Source organism: Takifugu flavidus, chromosome 2 (assembly GCF_003711565.1).
Source record: "Takifugu flavidus isolate HTHZ2018 chromosome 2, ASM371156v2, whole genome shotgun sequence".
NCBI lineage: Eukaryota > Metazoa > Chordata > Actinopteri > Tetraodontiformes > Tetraodontidae > Takifugu > Takifugu flavidus.
Genome location: NC_079521.1, coordinates 15,244,957 through 15,261,901, shown reverse-complemented (window position 1 = coordinate 15,261,901; position 16,945 = coordinate 15,244,957). Strand labels below are relative to the sequence as shown.

Here is a 16,945-nt window from a genome sequence, read left to right as displayed (position 1 = left end):
ATCACAGTTTTCTCCCTCTGGAGTTGAAGGAACAGCGTTTTCTCAGACTTTAATTGCAGTGTTAAGGTAAAGATTCGGCTGAGCGGACTGACAGCGGACTAAAGGCCACACCGAGTACTTTTGCGCAATTAGGCGGCTGTTACGCACTGGCTTTGAAGGGAGAAACAGCCATATGAAGCACAAAGGCGCCATAGAATGTTGGTTATATGACGCATTACATTAAATGCTTGGTATTAAAATCACACCTTGTTTATGTTTTTAAATAAAAATGTCCATCCAGCCTCATTACTGAGCGCAGGAATCCCTCCTATCGGCCTCCACTCAGCTCAGCCAGCGCACACTGTGACGTGCCTCCGCGCAAGGTGCTCATTAAAAGGGACGTTTGCTTTTCCTGACGTGTGTGTCGGTCCTCTGACGTTATCTACCCCCTTATAAGCCTCGATTAGCCAACTGGGAGACCACCGCCAACCTCTCCACTCACTGTTCCTCCGCGTACCAAGCCTCCAACCGCGGTGCTGCTTAGCTGCCTCCGGGGTCCCAGCACATGAGTCCAGCTACAATTCAGGTGAGTTATTTGTCCCTTTTCTTAAGCTTTTGTGAATAATTTAACTTGGTTTTTAAAGGAGAGCAACAGCCTTGAGTTGAGAATCTTGCTGCAATATCATTTGACAGTGCCGGTGTTGTGCGTAATTTCAATTTTACGCACACATATACGAAAGAAGATAAACTATTAATATGTTCGATGGAATTCTTTTGGATAAATAGTATCACATCCATTGGAAGTAAGAAACCTCCTTTTTTCAAAGGTATTCTTTTAACAAGCTTTCCAGCTTCTCCTCTAGTGCGCTTTAATTTTTACCGAGGAGGAGGCGCTCGCCACGAAAAATCAGTGCTGAGTTTAAAGTCACATCAAGGCGCAGCAGCTCTCAGGGACACGAAAGCGCACAACACACCAGCTGGGTGTTATTAAGGTTTTATTCTTTTAACCAAATTTTAGTGAGAAAAGTTTAAAAAAAGCGCTTTGTCTTTTTGGAACTATAATCCAATTAGAGGTAATATATGTAAACTTTTACTTACCGAAACAATGTGTGCCAGGAGACGCGAAAGTGAATGCTAAATGATATGGGTGAACATATTTGACCGTATCTTTTGCGCGTCGGCCAGGTCTCCATGCCCTCCCGTTCCTAGCGAAGACCGGTGCGACAATGACCATCCATGTAGAGGGGCTGGTGGCTATCGCGGTCTTCTACCTCTTGATCCTTTGCGTGGGAATATGGGCGGCAGTGAAGAACAAGCACTCCGGGGAGGCGGAGGGCACCGACCGCAGCGAGACCATCATGGTCGGTGGGAGAGACATCGGCTTGTTTGTCGGTGGATTTACTATGACAGGTGAAAAACAACAAAACAAAAACAACTGCATTTATAATTAGCAAACACACTGTTCTGTTGGAAAAAAAGAATGTGTGGGTCTTATTATACTTGCCTCTTTAAATGTGTGTATTATTAGATTGTCTATATTTTAATCGGACCGTCAGCTCACTTAGTTGAAGGAAAAGTAGATCCGCTCTCGGAGTGATTTGTGTTACCATCAGGGGAGAAAATAGAATTTGAATAATATAAATCCTTTGAATTGATTTTTAACATTAATCACTTCGATTTATTTCCCTGCTCACGTGTGCGTGCATGTGCGTGTGTGTGGTTGTTCCCAGCGACCTGGGTTGGAGGAGGCTACATCAATGGCACAGCTGAGTACGTGTATCTGCCAGATTATGGCCTGGCCTGGGCGCAAGCTCCCTTTGGATACGCTCTCAGTCTGGCTTTAGGTGAGTTCATCTATAATCATTAAAATGCTAAAATTATTCCCACTGAGAGGTCAGGGAAGGAAGCACTGCAGGAGTCAATCATCTAAATGTTCCTAAGAGGGCTGCAAAGGGCAGAGATGGTGGAGGTAGTGGTCTCCTGTCTCTGGATGGCGGGGGTCTCTCTATCGTGTCCCTCCTCTGTCGCAGGTGGCCTGTTTTTCGCTAAGCCCATGCGTTCCCGAGGTTACGTCACCATGTTGGATCCATTCCAGCAGCTGTATGGGAAACGCATGGGCGGCCTTCTCTTCATACCTGCACTGATGGGTGAGATCTTCTGGTCGGCCGCCGTCTTATCAGCCCTGGGTAAAAATCCGCCTTGTGTGTGTGTGTGTGTGTGTGTGTGTGTGTGGTGTGTGTGTGTGTGTGTGTGTGTGTGTGTGTGATTAACTCTGATTTTCTCGTGACCTTAGGAGCTACTCTGAGCGTCATCGTGGACATCAACATCAAGATGTCAGTGGTTATCTCTGCGCTCATCGCCATCTTCTACACCCTGGTTGGAGGACTTTATTCTGTGGCCTACACGGATGTGGTGCAGCTTTTCTGCATCTTTGTTGGCTTGGTAGGTAAAAAGACCACTTAAAGGGGGATTATCCAGACTGAAGTCAAAGGTTTGAGGAATAGTGGTGAAACAATAACACAAATTACTCAAAGAAATGCACTTGCCCAGCAAATCTGCCAGTAAATAAATAAATAAATCTACATTTACTGAACATGAATATGCTTCCGTTATCGCTCCAGTTGTTTGGAAGGGTTTAATCTCTGCAGGAAACATTCTGGACTGGACAGTATTGTGTGTAACAGTTGTAAGAATATGGTCTCTGTCTACAGTGGATCAGCGTGCCCTTTGCTCTGACCAACGCCGCCGTGTCAGACATCACCGTTACCGCCGTGAAGCATGTGTACCAGTCGCCCTGGAGGGGCAGCATCCAGAAGGGCGACACCTGGGTCTGGATCGACAACTTCTGCCTCCTGGTACAGTTTCACCAAAGCTCTGAAACTGTGACGAACCACTCCGAATTTTTTTTATTCTTACATCAACATTTGTCCGTCATTTTTGAGTTCAGGCTTCTGGCGTGATAGAGGGACGCCGAGTCCGCGAAATGATTTCCTCTCTCTTCACGTTTACTGCAGATTCTGGGAGGGATCCCCTGGCAGGTGTATTTCCAGAGAGTCCTGTCTGCCTCCTCAGCTACCTACGCTCAGGTTCTCTCCTTCCTCGCTGCGTTTGGGTGCCTGGTCATGGCTGTTCCCTCCGTCCTTATTGGAGCGATTGGGGCCTCCACAGGTTAGACTTCTGACAAATAAATGTGTGCGTACTTTAAGGCTACAGAGTGGGGACATGGACACACAATTCATGAACAAAGGGACTTTTGAAAACTAAGGCGATTTTGGCTGTTGCTTATAATGTCAGGAGTCTTTTTGAGGGATAACGCTTGGGTTTAAGGTAACAATGGGGTTAAAATTAGGGCCAGGCATTTATTTGTGAAAGTTGGGGCTCGGGATTACATTATGTCAATAAAAGTCTTCGCAAAAATAGAAGTTCAAACGTTTGTGCATGTGTGTGTGGGGGGCTTTGGAGGTAGGGGGCCTTTGGAAGGGTCCATGCTGCCCTTAGATCTGAGAGTGGCTGGTAAATAGCAGCTGGTTCACCTCATCCATAATGAAGCAGTAATCCGTTTAATAACCTCATTGCTCATGTACATATTACATTAGACAGAAGCAAGGGACCAAATTAGAGGTTTGATCTCAAGATTTTCAGGCCTCCAATTCCTTTTTGCACATCTGTACACGGAAGTTTGTTTCTCCGTTGACATGAAGTCACAATAAAATGAAAAGGAGCTCTTGAGGCACGACGGTTCTATAAGTATCAGTATTTACTGCCTGTTCCTCCTGCTCAGACTGGAACCAGACCACCTATGGTCCCATCCCTCCGAAAGATAGAGAACAGGCGGACATGATTCTGCCCATCGTGCTCCAGCACCTCTGCCCACCGTTCGTGTCCTTCTTCGGCCTGGGCGCGGTGTCGGCCGCCGTCATGTCGTCTGCGGATTCTTCCATACTTTCAGCCAGCTCCATGTTTGCGAGGAACATCTACCAGCTGGCCTTCAGGCAGTCGGTGAGCACCTGTCTAGCACCTCATCTTCTGTCTGATCTCGTCTTTGTCTTCATCCGTCTCCTTTCTTGCTCCAGGCGTCGGACCGGGAGATTATCTGGGTGATGCGCATCACCATCTTTGTGTTTGGCGGCCTGGCCACGCTGATGGCGCTGGTGACCGGGACGGTTTACGGCCTGTGGTACCTGAGTTCAGACCTGGTTTACGTCATCATCTTCCCCCAGCTGCTCAGCGTGCTCTTCATCAAAGGCACCAACACGTACGGCTCGGTGGCGGCCTACCTGTTTGGAATGTTTCTCCGCATCGGTGGAGGCGAACCCTACCTGAAGCTGCCCCCTTTCATCTACTACCCCGGCTGGACCACCGAGCTGCGCTTCGACCACATGACGGAAACAATGGAGGAGGTCATCATTCAGAAGTTCCCCTTCAAGAGCGTCTCCATGCTGGTCTCCTTTTTGGCCAACGTTGCTTTCTCCCATCTGGCGAAGTACCTGTTTGAGAGCGGCAAGATCTCGCACAAATACGACTTTCTCGACGCGGTGGTGTCCAAACACAGCGGGGAGATTATGGATAAGACCACGCTCGTGACAAGGGGCAACAATATCGCGCTCTCCGAGATGGCGCCCGTCAAGCCTCGGCTGAGCGTGACCTTGGCGGCCGCTTTTACCCGCCGTGACACGCTGCCAAAGGAGACGGTGGAGGAGGAGGAGGAGGAATCCAGTCCCGATTCCTCTCGCCACGATGAAGAGTAAAAGGATGAAAAAAAAACTCGATGTGATTTTAAGAAGAAAAGTGACGCGACGGAGCGGCCGAGGAACTCATTACGCTGTCAAGAAGAATTAATGACAAGGAAACGCTGCTCTGGCCGAGGATCACGGAGGAGCATGATCACGTTTGTGGAGGCTGGATGACAACCACACGCAACCGTCCGGATGTTCGGTTGAAGTATATCTCATTACAATACATACATATAGTGCGTATAGATATTTGACTATCCTGTACCTTCTTTAGGAAACTCCATTTAGAGAATTTCAACATTTTGCTTTCCATCGTTACATGAAGGTGCTGCAGGATGAAACAGGCGAATCTCTGAAGGCAGACAGCACAAGATGAGAAGAAGCTTATTTAGTTCTTCAGTGTGTGGAACAATAGCAATAATTTACCAACGCGTTAAATCAAACCCTGAAGAGAACCAGGACGTGATGGAAACAGGATTTTATAGCTTTATTATACCAGATTAGCAGCGTTGTGTCATGTGTAGCCCTGGAAAAAAAAAATCTGTAACGTCATAATGTGAAATCTTCCAGACTTCCTTTATAACAACACCAAAACAGCTAAATGTTGCTCTTTTGTCAGGGCCAATCGCATCTTTAATGTATCATCAATTATAATCAATCAACGGAGGAAACATCCGTGCATCACGCTGAGTAGATTATATAGAAGCAGTAGTGATGGTAGTCGACTCGAAGCATTAGCTAATATTGTCCTTGATGTCCGTTTTATTCCCGAGAAGCCGTGTAAGTTAGTGATTACAGTTATCTGTTTGAACTGCCTTAATGAAGCTCATTAGAGGAGGTTTTAATTTCCGCACTTGTCTCTGGTCTCTGGTCTGACTGCAGCGAGCAAAGACTAGAATATGAATGTAACCTAAGCAGAAAATCTATGTGTCTGTAGGCTAATTCAAGGCTAAATCGTGTTTTGTGGGTTTTTTTAAATTATTATTATTTTTGCAAAGGCGAGCGGTGGCAGATCAGCACGTCTGTGTCTGTGAACGCGTCGGTACCGGCAGGTGTTTCTCTGTGTTGTACATGTTTGTGTAAATATGATGGGTTACAAAAGCTATATAAGAGACGACGCTGGTCAAGATTTATCCATATTAGATGGAAGGGGCAATGTCTAAATGTTTATTTATTTTTGATGTCGTAAAAGATGAAACAATAAAAAGAGAACATATTATTGCAGAGTTTTAAACGATGTCAGATCCAATTGACGTACAACACACTGTTTGACCTTGAGGCCTGACCTTAAAGAAGATCCAGACTGTGAGGTCATTCCATTTAGAAAATGCACCATCTTATCCAAATAGGAAGACTGGAACTAATATTTGTGGTTTTTTGTGTTCGTCAGGAGGGATTCGAAGGTTTTTTATTCAATTCCTCCTGTTTTTCCAGTAGCTCTGAACTACGACGTCAACGTCCTGGTTAGTAAGACGCACTGAGAACGTCTTCGTTAGAAGGCTTGGCGTCGGGTTTGCAGCGGCTGTGAGCTCTTTCTAGTCCGTCAGGCCCTTCAGCGAGCTGGACGCTAGAGAACATGGCGGAGAACGTGACTGACATTACAATCGCTTGGCTTGCATCTTTGTTCCCCTGCGTGGACGCAGTGAAAGACAGCATCCTAAAATAGCTCCCGCTCTCCACTTATTTACATTACCTTAAGTGCTGCTCTCTCTGGTCTGGAATCCTGGGAGGAGCCATCCGACGCTGGGTGGGGCCATCGATGGCCGGCCAGCGCCGGCGGCCTCGGGCGGGGTTGGGCCTGGGGTGGCGCCTGCTGGCGCCTGTCGCCATGAACGCCCACCAACCCCAGCGTGCCGATGGGAATGATGCAGGTGCCCCACCCTTCCGCCGCACTCCTCCCTCCACCGCCGACGACCTTTTCGGCGTCCTTGACGTCCATCCCGTAAAAGGTAGAAAAGGGAGGAGAAAGAGAGAGAGTCCATCTCCATTCATAAACGGACCCGAGAGCACTCACCATAATTAACAATTAGGAAAGAAAAGCAGCACTTGTCTGGGAGCCAATCCACTTATTTATGGCTTCACGTTCAAGGGGCAGAGGGCTGGGGGGTGGGGGGTGGGGGTGTGGGGGGGGGGGATGGGCACCAAACCAGAGTCATTCATTCACAACTTCTGGATATTTTTAGAAGTGATGTATACATCAGTGATGTTAATCATGTAGATTATTACTGCCGGTGTTTGTTGGCTTTACCAACAACTGAAGCCACCAGACAGTCGGTTCTTCCTCCGGCTGTCGGGAACGTCTAGTGTGGCAAATATCACCCGGCTCTACTCGGATACGCTTCACTTCCTGACTCGTACCCCCAGACAGGAAGAGACTTAAAAAAGGGTGGATTTCTTGGAACGAAGGCCCAGTTAGCGTGCTTTCTCTCGACGTGCATGAATGAGAGCTACAGGAGGACGCTGAGATGGACATCTATCGCTGGCAGGAGTGGGGAATAACTTTAGAGCCGACTCGCCGCAAGGTGACTGTCACTGACTTGATTTCCCTTTCATAAGACCTTTTTTTACCCTTAAAGCTGTGACAGTGTCGCGCTTCGCCCTTCAGAGTTTGTGTGGGATGGTCCAGCTTTAGAATTCCTTTTAATTTATTTGGACAATTTGAACACGTGTCCTTGTTGGATGCAAATATCAGATTTGTGACCGAGGCGCCGCCGCCGCCGCCACTCGACAGGCCGCTATTTATGCCCCTTTTAAGTAACATCCGCTGTGATTTAATTACAAAGCAGATAATTGAAAGTATGCAGCGGGGCGAGGAGGGGGACAAATCAAGTGGAATAATCTTTAGGGGAGGAGAGATCATATATAAGCAATACCACAAAAGGTTGGGGGTGAGAACAACCGTGTTTTATTTGACTTTCAGCTGTTCTATACATGAGCCAACACGCAGAAGGCTGCAGGATAATGGCAGGTCTAATTGTTTCCCATATATCTCTCCATCTCCTGCATTAGTCCCTGCAGAGGAGCATCTTTAGCAGAATGAATGGAGCTGCTGCTGTAATCGAATCAGCCCAGAGAACTTAATTATGGGAGCAGCTTTGTCTCCCGTCAGGCTGCAGGTAGACGGGCTGAGACGCTCCGCAGGAATGAGACAAAAAATGAAAATCAAATATTTCCTTTAGGTCTGCCTGGATGTTCCTTTTTATCATTTGTTTTATTGCTAATCGAGAGCTTGCTGGGATCATAAAGAACACACGACTCATAAAAGACGATAAATACGAACCAACGCTAGTTTTACGGTCTGATGACGTCACTGTCTGAAACGTGCAAGCTGGAGCCGGACGACAAGGCTGGAGGCGGGGACCAAACTGGACACCCCCTGGATGCGAAGACCAGAGATGGGAGGATGGGGGCTGTGAATGAGACAAATGAATGAAAACTGGTGTCATTGTGGCCTTCTTAGAAGACTGAATCCACATGTGATTTGAAATAACGTTAAGACAAACAGATGTTTACCAGAGCTCCAGTGGAGAGACATTAGGGCCTTCTATGACACCGTGTAAAACGTCCCTCTTGTCCCGTCTCTCACTGAAGGCAGGAAGGAGGAGGCGGCCTGGATGGACTGCTGTGTTTCTTCATGGCTTCAGAACTCAGAATAATGTACACTCACAAAAGTGCACATCAGCCCCAGGGGAGCTTTCACTCTGAATGAGGGCACTGAAGGAGGAAGGGGAGATGAGATCCATGTGAACCGCGCTCTCTCGCTCTCTCTCTCTCACACACACACACACGCAGACACACAGACGCAGAGCAAAGGTGGGGGTGGCTGAGACACACACGCACACATACACGAAAATAAACTTTTGTAGACAAAATAGTACATGCACGTGGAAAGTTGCCACAGTTTTGCACCAGATGAACACAAGCGACACAAGGAGGACGAAGAGCGAGCAAAGAAAAAGGACAAAGACGAGAAGAAAACGTTAGCAGGGTCTTTTTGCTCATCACGACGCATCAGCCTCTCTCAGCCCCACCCTGTGTGTGTGTGTGTGTGTGTGTGTGTGTGTGTGTGTGTGTGTGTGTGTGTGTGTGTGTCTGTGTGTTAATATCTGTTCCCTGGCTGAGTCCGAGCCAGAGGATCCATTAGAGCTGATTGAGGAGCACAAGGGTGCAGACGTAACCCCGAGAGAAGGTGATGAGAACACACCGTCTGGTCCAGTTACATAAAGCAACAGAAAGACCCCCCAACACCACCACACACACAACCTTCTACTTCTACCTTTGTGGGGACTTTCATAGACATAATACCTTAGCCTAACCCCAACCATCCCAACTAACCCCCTGCCCCTAACACACCCGGACATTAACCCATTTCTAGCCCCCCCACCGCCAGTAAAATGAGGATGCTGGTTCTTAATATGGTGTAAACATGAGATCACACACCTACACACACACTCTCCCTGTATAGTCAACATGAGGACAGAGCAAATGTGGACAATAGCAGGAATGAACCTCAACGGCTTCACTCATCATTAATTCTATTATTCGAATCACGCTTGAGGGTGAACTCACAGTTGTCCTGTATCCTCGACTGATGCGCGTGCGCGCACACACACGCGTACAAACGCAGTCTTCACTCTCACACACGACTGCACTCACATTTCAGCCAGTGTCCCTGGCCTGAGCACACTTATGTCATCACGCTGCGACTTACTGTGCAGAGACGAGGGGGAGTTCATGTCATAAACTTTCCAATAAAAAACCAAAAACATTTCTTTTACTTCTCAGATCTGCTTGACCTGACACCCCCCCCCCACACACACACACACACATACACACACACACACGCACACACACACACACACACACACACACACACACACTTGACTCAGCGTTTCTTCTCTGTTTGGAAGAGACGCTTAAATGTGCATCCTGGGTGTTTTCTTTCACCTACGTTCGCATCCGCCTGTAGCGTTGATGTTTATGCTCCTGAATCCTGTGACATGGGATGAGGTCACGCATGACAGCGCAGAGCGAGAGAGGAGTAGCGCCCAGCGGATGGGGGCCACGGAAGTCCTGACAGGTCTTTCTCAAAGACTTGGACGATCACAGCAATGACGAGTGGTGTGTGTGTGTGTGTGTGTGTGTGTGTGTGTGTGTGTGTGTGTGTGTGTGTGTGTGTGTGCTTGCGTGTGTATGGGGGGACAGGTTTATAGCTGCTCTGAGATCAGCGTTATCGTGAACAGATAAAGGTCAGTATTCAAGTATGCTGTTCACTGGCCGCCACTAGGCGGCGCACTATTTCTTTTACTCCTGCGGATGGGTTTGTCGTTTCACATATTAGAATAAAAAGAAAATTCAATTACAGTTGAATGCTACATGTTTTCATTGATAGAGTTTTCTTTCTTTCTTGATTTAAAAAATATATATATATTGTATTTATTAATTTTAAAACAGCAGTTTTTCTTTACTATGTTGGTTATTTCTACTTTTTTGTTTTGCCATGTACTACATGCAGTTATAAACCCACAAATGTGGGTTACTTAAGCACACCAAGACGAAAGAACCCTCAGAGACTGAAAAATCTGCAGGATTACTGTTGAAAAGCTTTACATCTTTGATCAAATGACCTCCCTCCAGAGGATAACGGTAACATCTGACTGACATGAGGTCGATGAAAGAGCAGAGGCTTCGTTTTGGGAGCATTTTAAGTGGTGCTTATTATTGTGCAAAACATTATTTCGTGTTTAATAATTATAACAATTATGTATGTGTGATAATCAATCTTATTGAGAGAGATACAAACAAATAAAAATAATAATAAATATATAAGCTATTATGCGATTATATATTCTTGCCACTAGATGTCAGTGTAATACAAAACATTGTGTGGTCTATCGTGCTCAAACCCATAGAAAACAAATTTAGAATTTTTAATTTAAATTTTTTTAACTTGTAACTGCAAGACAGAGGGATCTCCACATCCTGTTTTTTTATTATCTTTTCTTCCTTTTTTGCTCTATCTCACTTTTTATTTCGAACGGCTGCGTTATGTCTTAATCTTTGTGTTATCTTTATTTTTTAATCTTTAGTTAGGTTTAATTAGCTTACTAAACATAAACTCAGTATCTGAAACTCATATCTGTGTGAGGGGGAGGTGGGAAAAAATCCAATTTAGCAACTGACTTTTTGGATGGACCTCATTAGAGATAATAATATCTTAGATGCAGATTTTACAGGTTCGAGGTTCCTCTTTCTCGTCTTATATTATTAGTATCATCCCAAATTAGCTTTCGCTATCAGTATTTATTTGACAAAAAGTTTTTCTACCTGTTGATGATAAAAGCGCAGTTTGAGTGTAGTGATACTTTGCAAAAATGATGTTTTTAAGATTAACATGCACACTTTAAAAACAAAAACAAGCAACAGACATAATTAAGGACTTTTGGGTGAAGTCGCCCTTTAATGTGACCGATCTCCTCCCACAGACGCACACAGACTCTCCGGCTGTTGTCAGCAGGATATCTGCGCCTCTGAGTTAGTGTGACGGAATCTGCAGGGAAGGAGGACGCAAAATGGCTCAGAGCTGCAGCGACGCAACTTTCCCAGAGATAGTCGAGCTCAACGTGGGGGGGCAGGTGTATGTGACCCGGCTGGAGACCCTGAAAGCGGCCCCCAACTCGCTGCTGTGGGCCAAGTTCGGCCAGGGCTCCCCGGACCAGCTGCCCAAAGACAACAAGGGCCGCTTCTTCTTCGACCGGGACGGTTTTCTGTTCCGCTACATCCTGGATTACCTGCGGGACTCCGAGCTCTTCCTCCCGGAGTTCTTCAAAGAGAAGCGGAGGCTGCGGAAAGAAGCGGACTTTTTCCAGCTCCCGGGGCTGTCGAGGCGCCTGGAGGCGGCCGGGAGGGACGGCTCGGATGACGGCGGGGAGCAGGAGGAGGCTGAGCTCAGCAGCCCGGCCACCCCCTCCTCCTCCTCGGACAGGACTCTGTCGTCTCTGTCGGGGGGCGGCTCCGGCTACATCACCATCGGCTACAGAGGCACCTACACCATCGGGAGGGACATCCAGGGGGACGCCAAGTTCCGCAGGGTGGCCAGAATAACCGTCTGCAGCAAGATCTGTCTGGCTAAAGAGGTCTTTGGAGAAACCCTGAACGAGAGCCGGGACCCGGACCGACCCCCGGACAGGTACACCGCCAGGTACTACCTCAAGTACAACTTCCTGGAGCAAGCCTTCGACCGGCTGGCGGAGGCCGGCTTCCACATGGTGGCCTGCAACTCCACCGGGACGTGCTCGAGCAGCGACCCCACGGAGGACAAACTGTGGACCAGTTACACCGAGTACGTTTTCTGCCGGTGAAAGCCGCCTCCAGGCTCCCTGCACATCTGGATCCAATGATTGCTCCATACACCACAAACTGGCAGTTCCGGGCTGCATTTGTGTGTTTGAACCAGTTGCATCGTGATAAATCTATATTCCCAGTATATGTCCGACTGTCAGACACACCCTGGTTAAACCCAAATAACTGTTTTACTGTTGATTTGAATGATTTTTTGGCCAAAATGTTTGTGCTGTGTTCTGATAAATCTATGTGGTGCAGGCCGTAATTAGGAAGTGTTGTTTCTCTGTTAAAAAGTTGCCAGTGTCATGTGATGCGCTGTGGATAATTATCAGTTTTTTGCAGCAACAATAATTTGTGTTTATCATGTAATCGCCCCCCCCCCCCCCCCCCATGACATTCGAGAAACGCCGCGATGGGTATCTGACCCTGATCGGGGTGGCCGATCATTGTTTTGATATCAACTGTGACATTTTCAGAGGTCACGGCATGAAAGCTCAAGATCGCACGCTGAGATTTTACTGGTTTTAATCTAAATAAATACCAAAAAATGTTGCCAAAAGAGGAAAAAAACCCTTCCCAGGCTGTGATATCTTGTCTGAGCAGCAGCTCCTGGGAGGCACTTGCGAGTGATCCTGATAAGTGGAGCATAAAGCAGGCTTTGAGTGAAGGCCGGACATATTTACTTCAAACAAATTCTGTATAAGATTAAACAAAACAGCCTCATCTCTGCAAGATATGGAGCGGTGGGCGGAGATGCTAATAAAGGAGGATTTGTTTCCCCGACTGCCTGTATGAAAGCGTTAGAAACAGGCTGCAGACAGTCGCCCCCCCGCAGCCGCTCCGTCTCCCACGCACGCCTGTGCGACAGAGAAGGAGCTTCAGAGATAACCTCGCGTCTGCCGTCACCTGATGCTGCCATCTGGACAGGAAAAAGGAAGCCCGGACTCTTCCTCTTTCGCAAGCGCATGCAACTGCAAATGTGCCATGAAACCACAGCTGGTGAAAGCTCACCATTTAAAGGTGAACCTCCTTCTGGTGGCTCCTCTGAGGTGAAGCGGCGTGTGCGTTTGTGGCCCCGCGGAGCTCCGCAGCGCCAGCCTCTCCGTGGGACACCAGGGGTTAAAATGTGCACCAGCACAGAAGGGAGACAGATAAGGGGAGCCCAATTAGCTCGTCGCTGGGGTTGGAGATAAAGTTCTTCACATGCGCGTCTGTGGGTGTTGCCACCTTCCCTCACAGCTCGTCCATCCGGCCATTTGTTATATTCCGGCCTGCTCCTCCAACCGGGACGTGTTAATGGCGACTCCGAGCTGTGCTTTGCTCTGTTTAGCTTAGGTGTGAGAGCTTGGTTCTCTCCTTCCTTTCTGCAGAACAGCAGCCAAAAAAAAAAAATCCCTTCCAACCTCCCACTTAATTGTGGTCCTGGCTGAAAACTGAGGCTGATCCAGTGAGACGCCGCCGTGATTTCAGCATCTATAATGATGTTAATGTTGGCGTTTTGGAGGTGCCGAGATGAGCCAACACAGACCAATCCGTCTGCCACTCGAGGAGCATCGCAGAGGAAGTGAGATAAAACCTCGCAAATGGCCCCGGTGGGCCGAGGCGAAACAAAAATGAACCTGCCGTCATCTGATCGGTGCTAAATCACACACAACTAAACCCAGAGTTTGTCAAACTACATACCGTTTATACATAAAGCATTCCCACTCATTTTTATATGAATCCAATGCGATTTTATTCAGTTATTCAGGCCCTGTTCTGCTAATGCCCTGAGGCGGGCTGTGCATGAGAATCAGGCTTAGGGTTGTGTGTGTATTGCCATCCAGTAAATCCATTAAGAGTGTGTTAGTTGAACCCTTAATCGAGTCACGAGAGCCAACAATCTCTCTGGCAGATCATCCCCTGAAGCGGCAGATGGACAGATAGCACCAAATGGAAACCCGTCATGTGTAAGTATCAACGGCGAGCTGGTGACCACGAGGATCACTTAGTTCAGGTTCCTCATTCTGAAATGAGAGGCTTACAAAGGGAGATGTGGGTTGCCATGGCGATCTGGTGCAGGTACAGCCTCCTTACGTTCTCCTGATGTCATTCCTTGCTCTTCTCTGCGATCTGCTGATATGGAGGGCCAGCGTTGCTAAATGTCACCCCTCTCCCCACCCAGCCAAGAGAGGCACCCTCCTCCTCCTCCTCCTCCTCCTCCTCCTCCTCCTCATCTTCCTCCTCCTCATCTTCCTCCTTCTCCTCCTCCCTTTTACTCAAGTCCCTCTGGAAAGGGCAAGATGTGGGAGAAGCTGATGCAGAGCTGACCTGGGGGGACTGCTGCCTGTTAAGGTCCCTGTGATCCCAGCTCGAAGGCCTTTGCCTGCAAACAGAGAGACTTTTGCCCTTCTTCAAGTGAAGTTCCAAATGGATCCGAATGGAATGCAGTATTCTAAACCCCAAATTTAGCAGCTAGCTTACTTCTTCCTTGTTTACTGGGATTTTCCATCATTGACATCATTGTTTGCCTCTCTGGTTCAGACAACAAATAGTTGCTATTCTCAATCTTAAAATCCTCAACGCCGGCCCACCAGCAACCGCTGGCTCCAACCCTCCCTCCAGCAGATTTAATAACGTCCCCGTGCTTGTTGGAATCTGTGGAATTAGCAGACTGACAGGCAGCCACTGAGATTACTCTGTTACGTAATTTTATTATAGGCCCAGACACGACTGTGGGGGCACAGTCAGTTCCTACAAGTTAAAATCATTTTATTTTCTCTGGAGCTGATTGGATTTAAATCATAATGCCCTAAACATCTGTGGAAGAGCAGCCACATGTTTGTGCCACAATGACCATGTGTCCATATGGAAGAGGAGAGTTTTATTGTTATTGGGGAGAGAGAAAAAAGACCCAAACTTGGTTCATTCTGAATTTCAGGGGGAAAGACCCAAGAAGCCTCAACAATCTGGTAATTCTGCTGAAAATAACCAGGACAGAGCGAGAAAAGGAACATCGGGAGTTCTTGAAAACTGGGCCCCTCCCCCCCTCCCACCCTGAGGAGCAGCAGGCAGCTGATGTGCAACAGCGCCCGGGGACCAGATCCAGATCCGGAGATCATCGTCTCACTGGAGGAAACTGAACAAAACGAACTCATCGTGTTGCTTCATGCACAGCAGAACAAAACGGTGCGTATTCTTTTGTCTGGAGGCGAGTGAAGATAAAGCCAAGTGTTTTTATTGAGAATGAGACACACAACTTGTGTCAATAAAGGTTAAATAAATAAAAAAATTATCTTTGTGACTATTTCATTCATACACTGGGGGGCTATTGAACCAATGACCTTTACGTTGCTGGAGCAACCACTGGACCATTTGACCTCCAGCTACAAATGTCTGCATCATCCAGCCTGCACAAACATTTGTGCTTTTTATTCTCTTACTTTCTGCTGTCTGGCGTACGCAAAACAAAAATAATATCCCGTGATCCATTTTTGCTTCAATTGCATGAGGGCAAATTGTATTTATTTATTTTTTTTACTAAACCTATCAAGATTTAAAATATTTTGTTTAGTTTACAGTTGTTTAATTTGTACCTGCTATGTGCTGTTTTAAATTCGCATGTTAGCAACATGCTAACAAAGGTCTCTAGAGTATAGGCATGCTCAGGTGGTTGCTAATGCTAGTCTCCAGTGCTAAAGCACAGATGCGTCAGCTGGGACAACATTTATCAAAGTCCTTGCATGTACCTTCACCCTGTTTGAAATCAATCCCCCCCCCCCCCATCTGATGGTCCAAACAGGTTTCAGGAAGTCCTGCCTGTCTTGTGTCTGTTGAGGTGGATGTCTGCCACTCCGCCTGTGTGTTTGGGCTCTGGACAACGTCACTACTCCGCTGCGGGAACACACGCCAAAGACTCCCTCGCCTTCCTGGCTGCTTCCTTCATCGTCCAAACACACTGCAGTCGAGCCGGTGAGGGCACGTGATTGACAGCAACTGGCGCTGGAGACGTTTCCTCGGACGAGCCGTCCTCTTTGGCTGGCATGATTAAGCCACACATTTTTGACTTATTTGATCAAAACACAGACAGTTATAGTTTAAATGGTGTCTGATTTGCACCAAATTATATTAAACCATATAGTTCTTCAAACAAAACCTCTTCAGAAGATGTCTGTGTAAATTCTCAGTCATCCAGGTCATTGTATCCAAGGTAGTTTTCTCTGTCAACTGGACTGGGTTTCTTCTCTTGAAGACGTTTCGCCTTCTATCCAGAAGGCTTCTTCAGTTCTGAAATCGCTGGGGATAGGGTTAGGGTTAGGGTGTTCCCCAGCAATTTCAGAACTGAAGAAGCCTTCTGGATAGAAGGCGAAACGTCTCTTCAGAAGAGCTCGCCCAGCAAGCTGTGGGAGTTTCCACCCACCATGTGAGAAATCAGGGAAATTTTAGAGCTCAATGTGAGCTCAACAGTCCCATCTAAACCAACAGGGACATCAGATCCTGGTAGTCTAGAGCACCATAAATAACTCGGAAGAATTTCCCACGAACCACCACCCTCCAAAGAAATGATGAACTCCTATATCCAAAGAGAGCCTCTTAAATATTTCTGGGATGCTCCGACAAAGATGGAGGTCACAGTTTTCCACATCACTAACTTGTCCTTGTGAAGCTCATATGAAGACATCTCCCACCAGTTATTCCCACTTCCACCTGTCACTGTGACAGATTTAAAGAGCGCTCCGCTCCCTTGACTCCCACATAAATCGGTATCCAGTTGACCGTTTAAGAGCAGCCTCAATGCTGATAATGTACGTTACCTGAACAGCCATCTTGCTGTCGCCTTTCCTGCCAAAGCATCTTATTCCTGGGCTCATTTGGGTTTAGATGTGTGTGTCCAGCAGTCTCTCTCTCTC

The 16,945-nt window shown here is 47.3% G+C and overlaps 2 protein-coding genes and 1 long non-coding RNA gene across 3 annotated transcripts; 2 read left to right on the top strand and 1 right to left on the bottom strand.

The window, feature by feature from the left end:
- Positions 1-5,946, top strand: slc5a7a (solute carrier family 5 member 7a). The gene is made up of 9 exons (XM_057025645.1): positions 1-565; positions 1,165-1,389; positions 1,710-1,823; positions 2,010-2,165; positions 2,273-2,421; positions 2,691-2,834; positions 2,994-3,147; positions 3,761-3,978; positions 4,053-5,946. Exons 2-9 carry the CDS (start codon positions 1,206-1,208, stop codon positions 4,725-4,727), a joined length of 1,794 nt encoding a protein of 597 aa, XP_056881625.1. The 5' UTR covers positions 1-565; positions 1,165-1,205; the 3' UTR covers positions 4,728-5,946.
- A 21-nt stretch (positions 5,947-5,967) lies between these two features.
- On the bottom strand, positions 5,968-9,794 carry LOC130521850 (uncharacterized). Its single transcript, XR_008949467.1, has 6 exons — positions 9,664-9,794; positions 9,282-9,422; positions 8,226-8,426; positions 7,993-8,122; positions 6,406-6,639; positions 5,968-6,279 (listed from the first exon to the last, which is right to left on the bottom strand). It is a non-coding gene; the product is annotated as an uncharacterized LOC130521850 (long non-coding RNA).
- A 1,399-nt stretch (positions 9,795-11,193) lies between these two features.
- LOC130521840 (BTB/POZ domain-containing protein KCTD12-like) lies at positions 11,194-12,839 on the top strand. Its single transcript, XM_057025671.1, has one exon. The coding sequence runs from the start codon at positions 11,285-11,287 to the stop codon at positions 12,071-12,073; it is 789 nt and encodes a 262-aa protein (XP_056881651.1). The 5' UTR covers positions 11,194-11,284; the 3' UTR covers positions 12,074-12,839.
- Positions 12,840-16,945: the final 4,106 nt, after the last annotated feature.